General features: G+C 42.8%; 1 protein-coding gene across 1 annotated transcript in view; it reads left to right on the top strand.

Annotated features, from left to right (window-relative positions):
* The window catches only part of LOC126252413 (serine/threonine-protein kinase 33-like), a 112425-nt gene extending 95476 nt beyond the window's left edge, over window positions 1-16949 (top strand). Inside the window, exons 6-7 of the mRNA XM_049953303.1 lie at window positions 6997-7155; window positions 16786-16949. Coding sequence (XP_049809260.1) covers window positions 6997-7155; window positions 16786-16949 — 323 coding nt within the window. The remainder of the gene's footprint in view (window positions 1-6996; window positions 7156-16785) is intronic.
* The last annotated feature ends 844 nt before the right edge of the window (window positions 16950-17793 follow it).

The following is a 17793-nucleotide window of genomic DNA, read 5'->3' as shown; positions in this document are numbered from 1 at the left end:
CAAAATATGCTATGAACATGAATTTTAAATTCTTTACAAAGGTAGGAAACCTAACTGACATCCACTTCATGGAGCCAGAGTTGGAATTTATTTAAAGCCTTGAAGTTCAACACAGAATCAAAGAACTGCTACAGTACAAAAGGTAACTGAAGCAAATATGCAATAAGATGAACAAAAGTGTCACGTCCATTCAAAGAAAATAAATGCACTGAAACAATCACGATTCTTGATGGTCCCCAGGACATTACAAAAGGTAATATATAGATTGCCGGAAAGAAATTAATACATCCTTTTAGAGATTTCCAGTCACTCAATAGTTATTGTTGCAACATTGCATATGGAGTACATAAATTTATTACATTTACAGATCAGTAACACAAGCGGCTCTTAGTTACCAACTATTTACCTATGCTGAAACATTCGTCATCGGATAAAAAACGACGTCGTCTTTCCAGGTGTACTAATTCTTTTCGGCAGTGTGTGATGGCCAGGAACGGCAGACCAACCTCTGCAACCTTTTTGCATAGTGGCCACAATGTCGGTAAGGAGTTTTTGTGATAGGGCGTTCCATTTCTCCACCAATGAGGTTGACATCTGTTGGACAGTTGTTGGTGCATGTGGTCGTTCTGCAGTACGTCTCCCCAGAGAATCACATACGTGCTCGATGGTATTTACGTCGGAGGAACGGGCAGAGCAATCCATTCGCCGAATATCCTGTCGCTCCAAAAGGTCCTCCACCTGCGCTCTTCGATGTGGTCGCACACTGTCATCCATAAAATGGACTGATGGGAGGATACGCCCCTGAAAAATATGCACATGACGAATGAGTACAGTGTCACAATAACGTTGACCAGTGACTGTACCATGTTCAAAGATACGGAAAGCAGTAGCCATGTAATGTTAATACTCCCCTCAGCATAACACATGGACCACCAAAACTATCATGTTCGAAAATACTGGCGAGAGGTGGGAACACGGAACGCATCCAGGAACATTTTCGAACATGATTATTTTAGTGGTCCAGGTGTAATGGTGTGGCGAGGCATGATATTGAGTGAGCATACATGCCTCCAAATTTTTGAACACGGCGCGCTCATCAGTCAACGTTATTGTGACATTGTACTGCTTCTCCACGTGCGTCTTTTCAGGGGTGCATTCGGTCTTCACGTGATTTTTATGCCTGACAGTGCACGACCGCATCGAAAACGCAGGCGAAGGTTGGTTGGTTGGTTTGGGGAAGGAGACCAGACAGCGAGGTCATCGGTCTCATCGGATTAGGGAAGGAAGTCGGCCGTGCCCTTTGAAAGGAACCATCCCGGCATTTGCCTGGAGCGATTTAGGGAAATCACGGAAAACCTAAATCAAGATGGCCGGACGCGGGATTGAACCGTCGTCCTCCCGAATGCGAGTCCAGTGTCTAACCACTGCGCCATCTCGCTCGGTCGCAGGCAAAGGACTTATATCCCACCGAGCACGTATGGGATCCGTTGGGGAGATACAGGGAATAGGCAAAATAATGTGAACAGCGGTAGTAATGGGATGGTTGTGTTTGATGGTCAACAACGCAGGTAAGGCACGTGTCGCTCTGGACTGTACGTGTTCAGTGCGTACTAGGCATCAGTGTAGTTTGTTTAGGAGTAGTGCACACTTCGTATTTGCATTCAGAGACCGAGATCGACGTGAAATGAAAGACCTAACAGAGTTCCAAACAGAGCAGATTATGGGGTCCCGATTAGCTGCATCATCAGTGACCAAGACAGCCAACTTATTGAATGTTTCAAGAGCAACTATTTCAACAGTCTTGACAGTCTACACAAAACATGGAAAGACGTCATCATGTAAACGTAATAGAGGGCGCAAATTAAAACTAAATGATCGTCGTGCGCTAACACGAACTGCGTCAAATAACACAAAAGTACGGCGGCTAAAGTGACTGCAGAGATCAATAGCCATCTTCGGAAACCCTTATCTATCAACACTGTCGGCTGAGAACATGATGTCAGGAGCATAAATCCTGGACGGCTGATCAGTGGAAACACGTTGTTTGGAACGACGAGTCAACAATTTCATTATTTTCAGCATCGGGCCGGGTTTACGTCTGGAGAACGTCAAAAGAAGCCTACAACCCTGATTGCTTGATTCCAGCGGTTAACCATGGAGGTGGAAATGTGATGGTGTGGGCTGCCATATCATGGTATTCTACTGGTTACATCATCGCACTTAAAAGCCGTGTTACAGCCAACAATTATGTGAACATTTTAGGTGATCAGATGCACCCCATGTTTCAAATGATGTTCCCCTTATTTCAGGACGATAATGCACCCATTCACACAGCTAGGAGAACACAATCGTGGTACGAGGAGCATCAAACTAAACTGCAGAGTCTTCCCTGGCCAGCACAGTCCCTGGACTTTAACTTTATCGGACCCTTTTGCTCGGTATTGGAGTATAGACTCCGGAGCAGATTTCCGCATCCATCGTCAATACAGGAGTTAGAAGATGTTCTGATCGAAAAGTGGCATAACACTCCACTGGAAACTATATAATCGTTATACGCCTGGATTCCAAGAAGAATCGCAGCTGTATTACGGGCGAATGGGGGTCTAACCCCTTATTAATAACTCGTTCCCAAATAAGTACAGGTTTTCGCATTATTTTGCCTCTCCCCTGTATATCGCAGCACATCCACATGCATCAGCGACCATGTAGCAGTTACCAACCGAGCTGATCAAGGAATGAAATGCCCTACCACAAGAACTCCTTACCAACATTGTGGCCAGCTTGGGAGCACGTTGAAGCGCATGCATTGCTGTCCGAGATGATCGCGATCCCTACTGAGAACCATGCCCGCCCTTTTCAATGTCCAGGGGGCCATCATGAATCACGATGACATCAGTATGTCTTTGAATAAAGTGTCATTTACGTTTGTCTCTTTGGTCTTTCTTTCTGTTACTTTCGGTACTATACTGTAGCTTGAGATGCATCTTCATATTTTCGCGGCGCAAAGACTGATCCATAAAGTTTCTGGTGTGCAGTCGAATAAATTCGACTTCTTCGTCTAACGTTTGGGCTGAATAGCGTCCAGCCATCTTCAGAATGAGCCGGCGTGAGTGACGCTCCAGCACTTGCTCCGTCCTTTTAAACCCGCGGACTGCACCACTTCGCATGTAGCCACAGATACACAAGACGCCAGAGACGTTGATCGGCGGCAAAGAGGTATGACATATGCATGGAATTAGATCTATGGCTGCGCAGTCCATCCATTCGGTGATTTCGATGTATCACTGCGAACTGTACCGTCGCGACGTCTTTGAGATTTTATTAGAGAAATTGCCGGATTCCATGATTTTTCTAAGCTGAAGCCGCTATCTCTATTAATTAAAATCGTCGCCAACCGAATTTCAATTGCTTCCTTCACTACTGAGTCCCAGAAAGATGAAGTCTAGGCTAAAATTTCCACGTTATCGTACACCATAGAGTGCCCAGTGTCAATACAGTGCTCTGCCACCTCAGATTTTTTGGATTGTAAGAGGCCGGTTTACCTGTGGTGCTTTATGCATCTCTCCTGGACACTACGTCTGGTCTGTCAGATGCATGAACGGCCGCATTCACAGGGGATCTTATAAAACCCAGGCTTCCGAAGCACCAAATCATCTTTAACGGAACCCTGGAGTGCTGCGGTCTTTGGAAGAGGGCGAAAATCACTTTCACTTTGTGCTTACGGAGGATCCGTCCTATTTTTGACGATAGGCTTCCCACATATGGCAGAACAGCCATGGATTTATAACTTTCCGTGTCTTCTTCTGCTTTTCTTGTACCCACAGTGGGTTTCATTTGCGATGCCTTACATATCTGCTGTGGAGAGAAACCGTTGGCTTCAAAATCTCTTCTTAGGTGTAGAAGCTCATCCTCCAGACTGCCAGCACTGACGTATGCTCTGTGTACCAGAGTTCTGAGTACACTCATCGTCTGCGAAGGATGGTGACAGCTACTTGCACGTAAATATAACTCCGTATGGGTCAGTTTTCGATATACAGCGTGTCTCCTAGTGCCATCATCTTTGCGCCGTACCAACAAATGCAAAGATGGAAGGCATCTATCTTTTTCGATTTCCATCGTGAACTGAATATGTCTGTGGATGGAATTCAGATGATTTAAAAATTTTGTTAACTTGTCTTCAACATGGGGCCACACTACAAACGTGTCATCAACATACCTCCAAAACACTGTGGGCTTCAAGGTAGCAGTTTCCAAGCCTTATCCTCGAAGTCCTCCATAGAAAAAGTTGGCCACCAAAGGCGACAAAGGAGTATCCATGCCGACACCGGCAGTCTGTTCGTAAAATTGGTCGTGCGGTAGCGTTCTCGCTTCCCACGCCCGGGTTACCGGGTTCGATGCCCGGCGGGGTCAGGGATTTTCTCTGCCTCGTGATGACTGGGTGTTGTGTGATGTCCTTAGGTTAGTTAGGTTTAAGTAGTTCTAAGTTCTGGGGGACTGATGACCATAGATGTTAAGTCCTATAGTGCTCAGAGCCATTTTTGTTCGTAAAATTCGTTATTGACTAATATATACGTCGAGGCCAAAACTTGTTTGAACAAAGCTGTAATCTCTTTATCGAAAGTTTTTCCAATGAGAAACAATGATTCCGAAAGAGGAACCTTTGTGAGCAACGACACTACATCGAAACTGACTAACGTATCAGAATTGCTTAGTCTGAGTGATTTCAGTTGGCCAACGATGTCCATAGGTTTACGCATGTGATGAGCGCATTTTCCCACCAAAGACCTTAATAACGACGCTAAGTGTTTGGCATAATCATAGGTTGGAGAGCCGGTGTTACTCACTATCAGACGCAGAGGAACACCATTTTTGGAAGTCCACAAAGCCTTGGAGGAACCGTACCACTTGGTTTCAATCTTTGCACAACTTCTGTTGGAAGGGGGAGGCGTTCAGAAGCGAGTCAGTCTTCCTTACCACCTGGTTAGTGGTGTCTTTATTGATCATCCGGTATGTGCTGTCACTCAGTAAATCGTTCATTTTATCATGATAAACGTCACGAGACATTAAAAGAGTGGCATTACCTTTATCAGCTGGAAGAATCACCATCTTGGTATCCTGGCGAAGTTTACGTAGTGCAGCCCTCTCTGCCAGAGGTATGTTACTCCTTTGCGGGCGAGCCTTCATAACTGCTCGACAAGTTTCGCGTCTTATTTCTTCTGCTTATTGCGTAGAAAGAGGACGTACAGCTTCTTGAACGGCACTGATGGAAGCGTGTATTGGTAAAACCTTCGGCGTGGGTGCAAAGTTCAGTCCTTTACTTAAAACCATCATCGCAGCGTCGTCCAAATCTTTATCCGTCATATTAATGACGGAGCGTCGAATAACAGTTTCTTGCTGTGAAGACGTCTCAAGGCGGCTAAGCTTTGCATCTGTCTCGATGTGTCTTCCTCACGGACACAGTCTGGTTTGGCCTACGCTATGGCACTTTGGGACACGCTGTATATCGAAAACTGACCCTTACGGATTTACATTTACGTGCAAGTAGCTGTCACCATCCTTCGCAGACGATGAGTGTACTCAGAACTCTGGTACACAGAGCACACGTCATTGCTGACGAGAGCAATCTGGAGGATGAGCTTCTACACCTAAGAAGAGATTTTGAAGCCAACGGTTTCTCTCCACAGCAGATATGTAAGGCATCGCAAATGAAACCCACTGTGGGTACAAGAAAAGCAGAAGAAGACACGGAAAGTTATAAATCCATGGCTGTTCTGCCATATGTGGGAAGCCTATCGTCAAAAATAGGACGGATCCTCCGTAAGCACAAAGTGAAAGTGATTTTCGCCCTCTTCCAAAGACCGCAGCACTCCAGGGTTCCGTTAAAGATGATTTGGTGCTTCGGAAGCCTGGGTTTTATAAGATCCCCTGTGAATGCGGCCGTTCATGCATCTGACAGACCAGACGTAGTGTCCAGGAGAGATGCATAAAGCACCACAGGTAAACCGGCCTCTTACAATCCAAAAAATCTGAGGTGGCAGAGCACTGTATTGACACTGGGCACTCTATGGTGTACGATAACGTGGAAATTTTAGCCTAGACTTCATCTTTCTGGGACTCAGTAGTGAAGGAAGCAATTGAAATTCGGTTGGCGACGATTTTAATTAATAGAGATAGCGGCTTCAGCTTAGAAAAATCATGGAATCCGGCAATTTCTCTAATAAAATCTCAAAGACGTCGCGACGGTACAGTTCGCAGTGATACATCGAAATCACCGAATGGATGGACTGCGCAGCCATAGATCTAATTTCACGCTTATGTCATACCTCGTTGCCGCCTATCAATGTCTGTGGCGCCTTGTGCATCTGTGGCCGCATGCGTAGTGATGCGGTGCGCGGGTTTAAAAGCACGGTGCAAGTGCTGGAGCGTCAGTCACCTCGGCTCACTCTGAAGATGGCTGGACGGTATTCAGCCGAAATATTAAAAGAAGGAGGCGAATTTATGCGTTTGCACGCCCGAAGTTTTATTGATTATACTGTAGCTGTTTCCTCATGTGTGCTCCAAGCTTCATCGATCAAAGCTACTAGGCAGTGACACGTCACGCTGAAGCTACTCTTGTCCTTAAGTTTCGCACACCAGTGTATTTATTTGTTGTGGATATGATTATGGTGGCTTGTCTTAGCTGTCTGACTCTTTATACACATTAGTACAAAGTCGCGCGTTGGAGTTGCATTAATGCTGAGGCTCAGCTCCTGCTAATCAGGGAGTCAAGGCACCCAATTCTAGTCAAATACATACTTCAGTATTCACAGCAACAGACATAAAAAACGGAAAGTTGGGCACGTCAGTACCCAACTACGCTGTTTCATTGGTAATTTGTTTTGTCGTTAGACGTCTTTGTAAAACTAATCGTGTCTTTTCAGACAGTCTTAGAGATAAAATAACATATACCTCAGATGAATCGTTCTTGTGAGTCACAGCAGAGACTTGTGTGTTCAGCGCCCGAGGTGCTGGAATCGCGAATGTACTCGCACCAGTGTGACGTCTGGTCCATGGGCGTCATCACGTTTGTGCTGCTCGTCGGCGAGTTCCCGTTCACCGGCGACAATCCCGACCAGCTCAAACAGCGAGTACTCAACGACGAGCCTCCATTTGTCAGTAAGTTAGTCCAATAATCGTGAAATCTTGTTGACAGTTCAATCACTAAGATTTTCAAAAATAACAGTATCTATAAAGAATGTATTTTGACTCTACGGCGGAGTGTGCGCTTCCTGGCTTAAAACTGTGTGCCTGACAGGGAGACGAAACTGCGAACTTTGTCTGTCAAAGGTTAGTGGTTTTAATGCTTCACGTGTGCTAAATGGACTCCCCCATTTTAAAACATTGCACAGAATGTTCGTAAAACAACATAAAACTGTCTTATTGGTAATGTCGTTCAACTTGCGTGTCACATTGGTCTGAATGTCAGTTATGCCGTCAAAGCATTGACTCTTCATGTGAATTTCTGCACTTCTTCGTTTTGTGGTAGGTTCGTATTGATAATAACAAGTCGCGCCATCCATGATCATTTTTACAAGAAGATAATTTTCACGTTTTGATTTACCATCTAGTCGCAGTACGGGTCGTCATTTTTGTTCGAAAGTCAAGGTGCGCGGGACATACTTGACACACACTTATCTTTCCTTTATAATATTCTGGAGAATGTCTTGAACACTTGATTTATAAATGGTGCTATATTGCGGTTTGTGACACAACAACATTGACACACTTTGCTCGCACGTCCATCACCTAACACTGTCTGATCACAATTGAATGGTCGAATGCATACCTGCAGTTTTTACCGTTAGTTGAAGCTGCCGCCATAGTTATTGCGTTCACATAGCTTATACGCAGCAGTAAAGTTAGTCTCGGAACTTCTTGGACAGAGGACAGACGGTGCATGTAGTAGATGCAACTGTGGTGAACACGGCAGAATTGTTGAGAATCATTGAATATCAAATGAGCATTCTAGTTGTAATATCTTATAAAGCTGTCCTCAAGCTGGTTTCAACAACTCGGCACACTAGGTCATTTTTGTTCGAAAGTCAAGGTGCGCAGGACATACTTGACACACACTTATCTTTCCTTTATAATATTCTGGAGAATGTCTTGAACACTTGATTTATAAATGGTGCTATATTGCGGTTTGTGACACAACAACATTGACACACTTTGCTCGCACGTCCATCACTTAACACTGTCTGATCACAATTGAAAGGTCGAATGCATACCTGCAGTTTTTACCGTAGTTAGTTGAAGCTGCCGCCATAGTTATTGCGTTCACATAGCTTATACGCAGCAGTAAAGTTAGTCTCGGAACTTCTTGGACAGAGGACAGACGGTGTATGTATTAGATGCAACTGTGGTGAACACGGCAGAATTGTTGAGAATCATTGAATATCAAATGAGCATTCTAGTTGTAATATCTTATAAAGCTGTCCTCAAGCTGGTTTCAACAACTCGGCACACTAGGCATGGTCCTATTGGAATTGGTATGCTTTCCTTTCTAACAAGCTTTGAACTGACTTACCCAATCAGTTGCAGGGGAACCTACAGTTTAACATCAATTCCGAGCCACCATGTAACTCCGTCCATTCTACATAGAAAAATCATTGCCAGAGGTGAAAGAAGCAACAATTTACAAAAAAATCCCAAAACCAATTGGGGATCGAATCTCGGACCTACAGATTTGAAAACTGGCACTTACCTATTGAGCCAACGGTCATGGCCTTCTGCACGACAATATTTATATATTAACCTTAGTCCCTGTTTAGATGACAACAAAGGATCGTTATATACATATAGAATTATATGTTATAGAATTATATGTCTGTGAATATTTTTGATAATCTGTTTATTTTGCTTTCCTTTAATTTTTTTCTATTCTGAACATTGAATTAAGTTTAGAGTATAACACTATTTTTCTGATGTTCAGTTCTTTCTCTTACCACCGCCTCACCTATACACTAAGCTACATGCGGTTTACCTATGGCATCTGTTCACTCACTCAGTAGGGTCTTCCTTTACTGTGACAGATAAGGAGTCATAGGTTTTCGTTATCTCATATTATCTTGACTAATTTTACAGTTATCTTTATATCTACTGTTGCTTATATTGCTAAATCAGCACTTACAACAACAACAAGAATTATTACTACTACTGAAAACAATGTTACTAATAATAACACTAAAACTACACTTCTGGCAGCTGAAAAATGCTCCTGTCGGAGCACAAAAAAGTCATGCATGTTCCTCTTTAAAAGACTCTGTCAGAAAAGTGGGATAACAGCTGCCTCAAGCCTCATTCCGCCTTCCTCACCAAACATTTTGGCATGCAAACATATTCCTTCCCTTTTAACGTACAACATTCTAAATTGTTTTACCCAATTTCTATTTGCAGTGAAGCCTTCATATTCAGCATCTGCCTCTCACTGTCTCTCTTCCACTATCTCCTCTCTGTCTCTCCCACTGTCACTTTCATCCCTGTCTCTAGCTTTGCCTTACAACTGCCTCCTTCTCTGCCACTTTCACTGTCTCTCTGTCCCACTGCCATTGTCTTGGTCCATTCATTTCTTTTCCCATTGCCACATCTCTTTCTTTCTCGTTAACAGTCTGATGACATTATCTTCAGCCACGATTTTCTTCACATACGACATGGCGATGGTTTTCTGGGAAGCTTTAACAGTTGGGTATAGGAATAGGAGAATGTGAGCAAATTCTTTTCGTGTTAAAGTTCGTCGATTTGGGGAGTCCAGACCCCCTGCCCTATGTTTGGTCTCCACTCATCTCTCTTTTTCATTTGCACTGTCTCCTCTCTCTTTTGTTACCAGTGCTACTGTCTCCATCTATCTCTCTTTCTCTTTTAGTGCGACTGTTTCTCGCTGACCATCACATCTCCTCTCTCTTTGGCTCCCACTGCTATTGTCTTCATTCATCTCTCTCTCTCTCTGTATCTCTCTGTCTCTCTCTCTTTCACTGCCACTTTCTCTCGCCCACCATCTTTATCTCCTCTCTCGTTTTCACCCACTTGCACTGTCTCCTCTCCCTTCCACCATCGTTGTCTCTCCGTTACTCTCTTTCAGCACAAAAAAGCGTGAATATGTTCGCATGCAAAAATTTGTGCTGAGGGAGGCGGAATGAGTATTGAGGCAGCTAGTTCTTCACTTTACTGTCAGTCTTTTAAAAAGGAACATATTCGCCTTTTTTGTACTCCACCAGGAGTATGTTTGAGCTAGTTACCTTCTTTTCCTTGTTACAGCAGGATGCGCTGCTTTTATAAAACGAATTCCGGAGGTCAGTAAAGTTTTGACAGTTTATTTATGCACTTTGACGTATTTATGTACATTGAAACGTGTAAACAACAAATAAGTATGCATAATGTAAGCTCAATAAGAAATTGTCTCGGATCCATTGCAGGTTCAGTTTACACTATTCTACACAAAAATGCACAACATTCATAGCCTACACCAACAGGATACCAAAAAAATGCGCTGTTTGATTTGCAAGTACAGAGAATTTAGTATGACAAAATAATTTTTTGTAATATGGGCACCATCGAATAGTTTCCAATTCAAGACAACCTGTATAGGCGTTAAGTGCCCATTGTGCAGAGACAGCATGTTATAATGTTTTATTGGTGAATAAATAATGACTAAAACATAGTTTGGTGATCTCAGAACCCATCGATAACTATGTCAGTTAAAATTACATTTAAACCTCAGACCGGATATTATGTGCATTTTTACGAGCGTAAGAGCGGTAAATTTGGACTTCTGGATCTCGGTAACGAATAATGATACCGAAAAGAGTTCTAAGGTTTCGCGAAAACATCATCTTAAGAGCATGTGGTAAAAACTTTGCTGGTATGCTGTGCATAGAATTTACAGACGTGTCTATCTTCATGGCTGGTACCTTTGGTACCCAAAAACTTAGTTTCTCGGATGTGTCTTGATAACTGATAAAGATTTTAGAAAACGGGAAAATGTCGATATATGCCTGAAGAATGTGTATTTAAAATAAAGCCATTTCCTATGATCAATTATTTAGATAGTTTCGGCCAAGGGTGTTCAAATGGCTCTGAGCACTATCCAACTTAACATCTAAGGTCATCATTCCCCGAGAATGAACCTAAGGCCATCACACAATCCATGCCTGAGGCAGGATTCGAACCTGCGACCGTAGCAGTCGCGCGGTTCCGGACTGCGGTTTTCTGCATAAGTCCAGTAACTTGGAACCTCTGGATCTCGGTGACGGATAGTGAAATCAGAAAAAGTTTTAAAGATCCCCGAAACACCGTCTTAAGAACAGATGGTAAAAATTTCGACAATTTGCCATCAATAGAAATTATGGACGTGGTCATCACCACCATTTGTGCTTTTGGTGCCCGAGAAATTATGTTTTTTCAGGGCTTTCTCAGGAAACACCCATGAACAAATGATGATTTTATACGCCACCTAAGGTCCACCCTAGACTGCACCTAAAGCAAAGGAACCAACCGATTTCCTCCATTTTCCTGTCCTGGAGGAAGCGTGTAATTTGTTTATTTCGATCCTGTACTTTAGGATAGTTACACTAATACTTTTTTTACGATAGGTTTACACATGGTCGCTAGACCTAGGGCTATCCAAAAATACTTGACCCCTTATGTCTATTATCAACAGAAACAGAGATACGACCCCCAGAAGAATCGCACATCGCGCGCAGCTTTTTGGAACATATTATTACCGTGCACTGTCGTACACGAACTACTTACGATGACGTATGATAATGTTAGGGTCACTGAGCCTCAGACAACAGCATATTGTCTTATGTAGCTTCACTATTTCCCTTTAAAGTAGTATGGGATGGATACACGTGCACACAATGTTAAAGGAATCTATCTAGTTTCTCTGTATTTTCCGTACCAGATCGGTCACTCCGTCGGTTCCAGCAATATTTTACGTCTTCCAGATAGTATGGCGACGGGTCAGAGCGCAACGCTTATATTTCACTGAGTCTCCCGGTCCTTTTACATACGCTTGCGGCCGCCTCCCTTTCTTCTTCCATTATTGGACCGAGCGATCTTAGTGCTATCGCACTTCGTTCTCTCCCCAATAGGTCGTCTACAAACCTTGCTCGCATTTGCAGTTGTGACTGTTGGCTACAGTTGGCCTTGCTTTTTCTGAGGCGTATGGTAACTGTTGATGTGGGATTGGCACCATTACTTATCGGTCTCTGTTTTATGTATGTTACATACTCTGCGTATGCAGCGTATATTAATTTTCACGCCTCATTAATAGCATCCTCAATACATTTACCCTTTCCGAGTCTATAGTCATCGTTATGTAAATCCATGGGAAACATGTGGTATTTTAATCTGCTAATTAGCATTGTTTCCAAACTTTTGGCCATTACACTTATTAGATAGGTAGACTGGTATGATTTGGGCAGTATGGGATCTTTTTTTCTCCTTTTTAAAATGAATGTTTCTGCCGTTTTCCAGCATTTTGGAATTTTTTGTAATATGGGCAACATCGAATAGTTTCCAATTCAAGACAACCTGTATAGGCGTTAAGTGCCCATTGTGCGGAGACAGCATGTTATAATGTTTTATTGGTGAATAAATGATGACTAAAACATAGTTTGGTGATCTCAGAACCCATCGATAACTATGTCAGTTAAAATTAAATTTAAACCTCAGACCGGATATTATGTGCACCAGCACTACTCTCCGTGTATGCCTTCGGGGCCTGGAGCTCCATCCACTTTCACTTCTCAGACGATTTCAGCCGTCTGTGTATCAGTACATGGCTATAAAGCCTGTTCATTTGGCCTTCAGTCAGGATTGAGGATTGGTCAGCGGGATAGATCATTTTTTGCAAAAACAGACATAATGTCTAATGGGATAGCAGCAATCAGTGATTGTATAATGTTACTTATAATCCGTCTTGATTGCAATTTTTTTTTATTCATATGACCGGTTTCGGTTCATTCAGAACCATCTTCAGATCTGATATTTCAGTTACAGGAGTAACCCGTCCAAATCCAGCAACTTTCACATGCTGCGTCACATGAATGAACCGAAACCGGTCATATGAATAAAAAAATTTTGGAATCAAGACGGATTATAAGTAACATTATAGCTCATCTTCTCAGTTGTAATGTTTTCATGGTTCGCCCCATGGATCAACTGCCAGGTTTTTAGGAACAAATCCCTTCCACTAAGTACGTCTTGCAGCCCTGATCTCCGACTTACACCTCCCTTTTAGTTGCCTATATTGAAATAGTCTAAAATCTCTGTCATACAAACTCGTTTGATATACATTCTTCGTGCCTTACGAGCTTGTCTTCTAAGGTCACTACTTTCTGAGCTCCAAAGTGTTAGTTGTGCTGCAACGACTTGTTTCTACAGTGACACAGCCCTTTCTATTACTTTCTGCATAGCATTCGATAGTTGGAAGGCTTTTTCATCAACATTAGTAGACAGAAAGTGTTGGTTCAGGCCGAAAGGTCATTTTTGCCAGATTTCCCCGTCCCAAATCCTCTCCCCTCTCCTTTCGCCCCTCTTCTTATGACACCATGTACCGCTGCCCGATTTCACCCCAATTGCCCATTGTATAAACTGACAGGAGATTCAAGAAATTGGTGCGAAATCCAAAATTGGTGGGAAATAAAAAAAAATAGCCCAATTGTGGTAGTGGGTTTTCTTCCCACTCCTATAATGTCACTGTGGAAATCAGGCTGTTTTTCTAAGTATAGACTGACAGGAAATCCAAAAATTCAAGATGGTGCATTGTCATATTGGTGCATTTATGTCACTTAGGCATTCTAAATATAGAACTCAGATAGCCATTAGGTTTTACTCTGATATCATCTTGGAAGTGAGGCAGTTGGCCAATGCATATATTAGCGGGAAATTCAAAATCCAAGATGGTGCATTTTCATTCTGGTAAAAGTAGGTCACCTGTTATAAATATGGAATCCAAGATGGCAACCATTACATGTAGGCACAGGCTCAATGACGGCAGAATCCAATATGGCCCTTACATGATGGCTGACCTGGAATACGAGCACAGCATGCATCGTCGCGAGATTTCCAGTGTTTTCCCCTGATGCCACTCTCCTGAGACAAAGGATGTTTGTTGCCCCTGCAGGTCCAAGCTTGCCACTTATGTGAAAGATGTTTTTCCCCTGCCAGTCTCAGCTTATGGCTTTAGCACAAAGGTCTCCCTTGAAAATCCCACCGCAGAAGCCTCCACAACACGTCCACCGTTTCACACAGTGCAGTGTCCGTCAACCGCCGCGATACCTCCTCTGAAGCATCCTATGTGTCAGCCTCCATGCGCTCGAGAAAAGTGCAGTGTTGTGCAGTGACATTGTAGTGTCATTTGTGCATAGCAAGTGAATCGTGATTCAGTAGCTCCGCTCCTAGACACCAGGAGCGTTGCGTTGTGCGTGCGATTCGTTTCTGCATGTGCCCAGGCACACTTAGATTTAAAATAATATCTGTTGTTGTTCTATTCGGCTAATCTTTGACAACGTTCTACGAAGTTTTCTAACGTCCTTTCTAATTAAAAATTATAATTCTGTTAGGAGGCTATCGCTTCAGTTATGTTTGAGTTACTACACGGAGAGTGGCGTTGAGTGTTGGAATCAATAAAATCTGTTCTTCCGTTCCTGAGTTTATTCCTCCTAATAATGGCACACGTCAATCAGGGTTGGACAGCAATTGTCTACAAGAACCGACAGTATCAAGTGTCCTGGTAAAATCTGGAAGAAGTGCAGAGGTATAACAGCTGGTTAATGTTTACTGCGATGAAAGTTCTCGGCAAATGATACATAACGTGATGATGCAGACAACAGTTTCTTCGTTTACGACAAAGTTATACTTTCTAACGAGACAATCGGACGTACAAAAGGCATCAAAGCAGTTCAGAGGTGTGTGGACGTTTATTTTGCGGAACATTAAAGCTAAACTTTACAAAAATGAAAGGATCGTGTGGCACTGATGGCCTGGAGGCCCCATCCGGGGAAGTTCAGCCACCGAGTTGCAAGTCTTATTTCAGGTGACGCCACACTGAGTGACTTGCGTGTCGGTGATGATGATACAATGATGAGGGGAACACAACACCCAGTCCACGAGCGGAGAAAACCTCGAAACCGCCCGGGAATCGAACCCGGGCCCGGCGCATCATAGGCAAAACACAGCTAAGCAGACGGACAACATAACAGAACCTACAATGCCACAGGCAGCAGAACAATTAATATCTCACGTAAGGACCCCGCTAAGGAATCGTTACTGATGATTTGATATGTTTTGCGCAAAGTATAATTACATGACAGGTTTCCATCTGTATTTCTAAGTCAGAGCAAATTGGTAGCGTTTCTACAAAAATCATAGAACATCTGTTTACTGGTAAACAGCAAATCAGTATACATTACGGTATACATGAGACTAGAATGTTGCTAATGGCATTGATGCGTTATAATTCGTCAAGTAAAACAGAATCCATCCTTTAATGCGTATTATTTTCCAATAAGAGTAGCACGGGTACTTTACGATATCAAAGAACGAAGCTACTCTAACTAAGAAAGTTTCTGCGATCAGAGTTGTTTAATAGGGTGTGGGACTTATGTTTGATGGGAAGGTATGGCTCTGATGTGTTTAAATGGCAGGTGCATATGTAAAATTTTCAGAACTGTTTGACAAGCGGATAAGATCCTAATTTTATGTCTCTCTTTGAATATCACTTTGCGAGAACGTAGCACTTCAGTTCCGGTGATGATGATTCGAAAAACTTATGTATGGTACTGACAGAATCTCGTCACTGCCTGTCACTGACTCTGAATCGCTACAGCTATGTAAAGAGAATTTCGATTTATTTCGAACTGCCTACAAGTATAGATGTGACTGAGAAGATTCTTTTAGGAGTTTCGTACAGCTTTTCACAGTAGAGCATTCCCTGCAATTCGCAGAAAACTGTTCATTATACAGGACTGCGAATGTCCCACTTCTCTCTATATATAAAAGACAGACACAGATATTAAAGAACGAATCTAAGGGATTCATTCGATCTGTCTGGAGATTGTGAACTTTGCGGAAAAAGGACTCTCAGCAAGTTGGTGTTAAAGACATAAACACTCATCGCGTATCATCTGTGGACACGTCTAAACTTAGAGTGACGTGAGAAGGGAATTATTTAAATTTTGGACAGCTGGACTTTAAACTAAGGCAAATGATGTGTAACGACAGGGGAAGACCCAGTACCCGTCTTGAATTCTGTGCTTAGAACAATTCTTTTGACAACCATGACTGCAGGGACCTACATACCTGACTCAATAATAGGTTTGGAAAAACATGTTAAGTGGTTTTTCATGTCACTGAAAGGATTACTACACATCGGGTGAAGAAAATATGTATGTATCCACAGGCTCAGATTGGCCCCCTTTGTCTAACAGACAGGTTTCGACCTGCAGGGGAAATACACCTTTTATCCTGAACGTGAATAGCAGAGAAGCTTGGATCAGCATGGGGGAAAAACATTCTTTGTCTCAAGTGACCCAACGTCCTTTATCCTGGAACTAGTACAGGGGAATTGAGAGGAAAATTGGGAGACAGTGCCCTTTGTCTCAGAAACAACAAGCTTAGACATCTGTTGTCTAACAGGCAGGCCTGGATATGCAGGGAGAACAAACATCATTATCTCAGGTGAGAGACATCACAGAAAACCCAGGAAATCTGGCTAAAAGGTAGACAATGCTCATATTCCAGATCAACATTTTGTAAATGTCATCTTGGATTCTGACCTCATAGAGTCTGTGCCTGTATGCAAAGGCCGCCATCTTGGATTTCTATACTTAGTACAAGTGGCCTACTTCCACCAGTATGACAATACATCATCTTGGATTTTGAATCTCCCACTAGTTTATACTTAGGACAACAGAGCTACTTCCACATCTGTGTCATAGACGCATGGGGGGAGGGGGACACCCACTAGTGTATTTGGCCTATTTTTTAATTTCCCAATAATTTTGTGAATTCCCACCAGTTCATATACAGTACAATTTGCCCATATCAGAAGTTGTGTGAGGAAGGGAAAGGGTGGAATCTGGCACCAGCACATGTTGTCATTATGGGAAGGGGACAGGGCAGGGGGAGGAAACCTAGTAACAATGCACTTTTGGCAAAACTGGCACTGCCTACCTGTTAACATTGATCTCAGTTTGGTTAAGGGTGGGAAATTGTAGTCAGTGCACAGAAGCACCCAGTTTGCTTTCCTACAATTTTTCACTAACCTAACGAATGAAATCTGTGTTACTCCATGAGCCTCCCAGAGGAGCAGTATTTTATCAGATTATGATCCATAGTTATCTGTTCAGAGGTGACTTTCCAGTGTTCAAAATACCTACAAACCTGCACACTTGTAAGTGAAACGTATATATTGGAGTTTGCTCTCGCCATGTTTTGGTAAGTAGGTTGGTTACATGAAAGATTATGCACATGCAACTACAGCTGCAGAGTTGCATCTCCCAACTCATGACGACTACCATCTGGTACTAATTACTGCAAGCTTACCATAAAAAGTAGGCAACTATTCTTTAACTTTTCAGTGGGTGAAGGAATTTTATCATGGTACTCGACGTACATGCCGACCATACACCAAACGGAATCCTCAATAATAACTTCTACGACTAAAGCGTGCTCATCATAAACCTGAGTGATTTTCGTGGGTTTTAATCTTCTGTTAGGAACTATTATTCTCATCACTGAGCATTTCCC

The sequence above is a fragment of the Schistocerca nitens genome, chromosome 4, assembly GCF_023898315.1.
Source record: "Schistocerca nitens isolate TAMUIC-IGC-003100 chromosome 4, iqSchNite1.1, whole genome shotgun sequence".
Lineage (NCBI taxonomy): Eukaryota > Metazoa > Arthropoda > Insecta > Orthoptera > Acrididae > Schistocerca > Schistocerca nitens.
The sequence above is the reverse complement of the archived record's forward strand: the minus strand, read 5'-3'. Positions and strand labels throughout refer to the sequence as shown.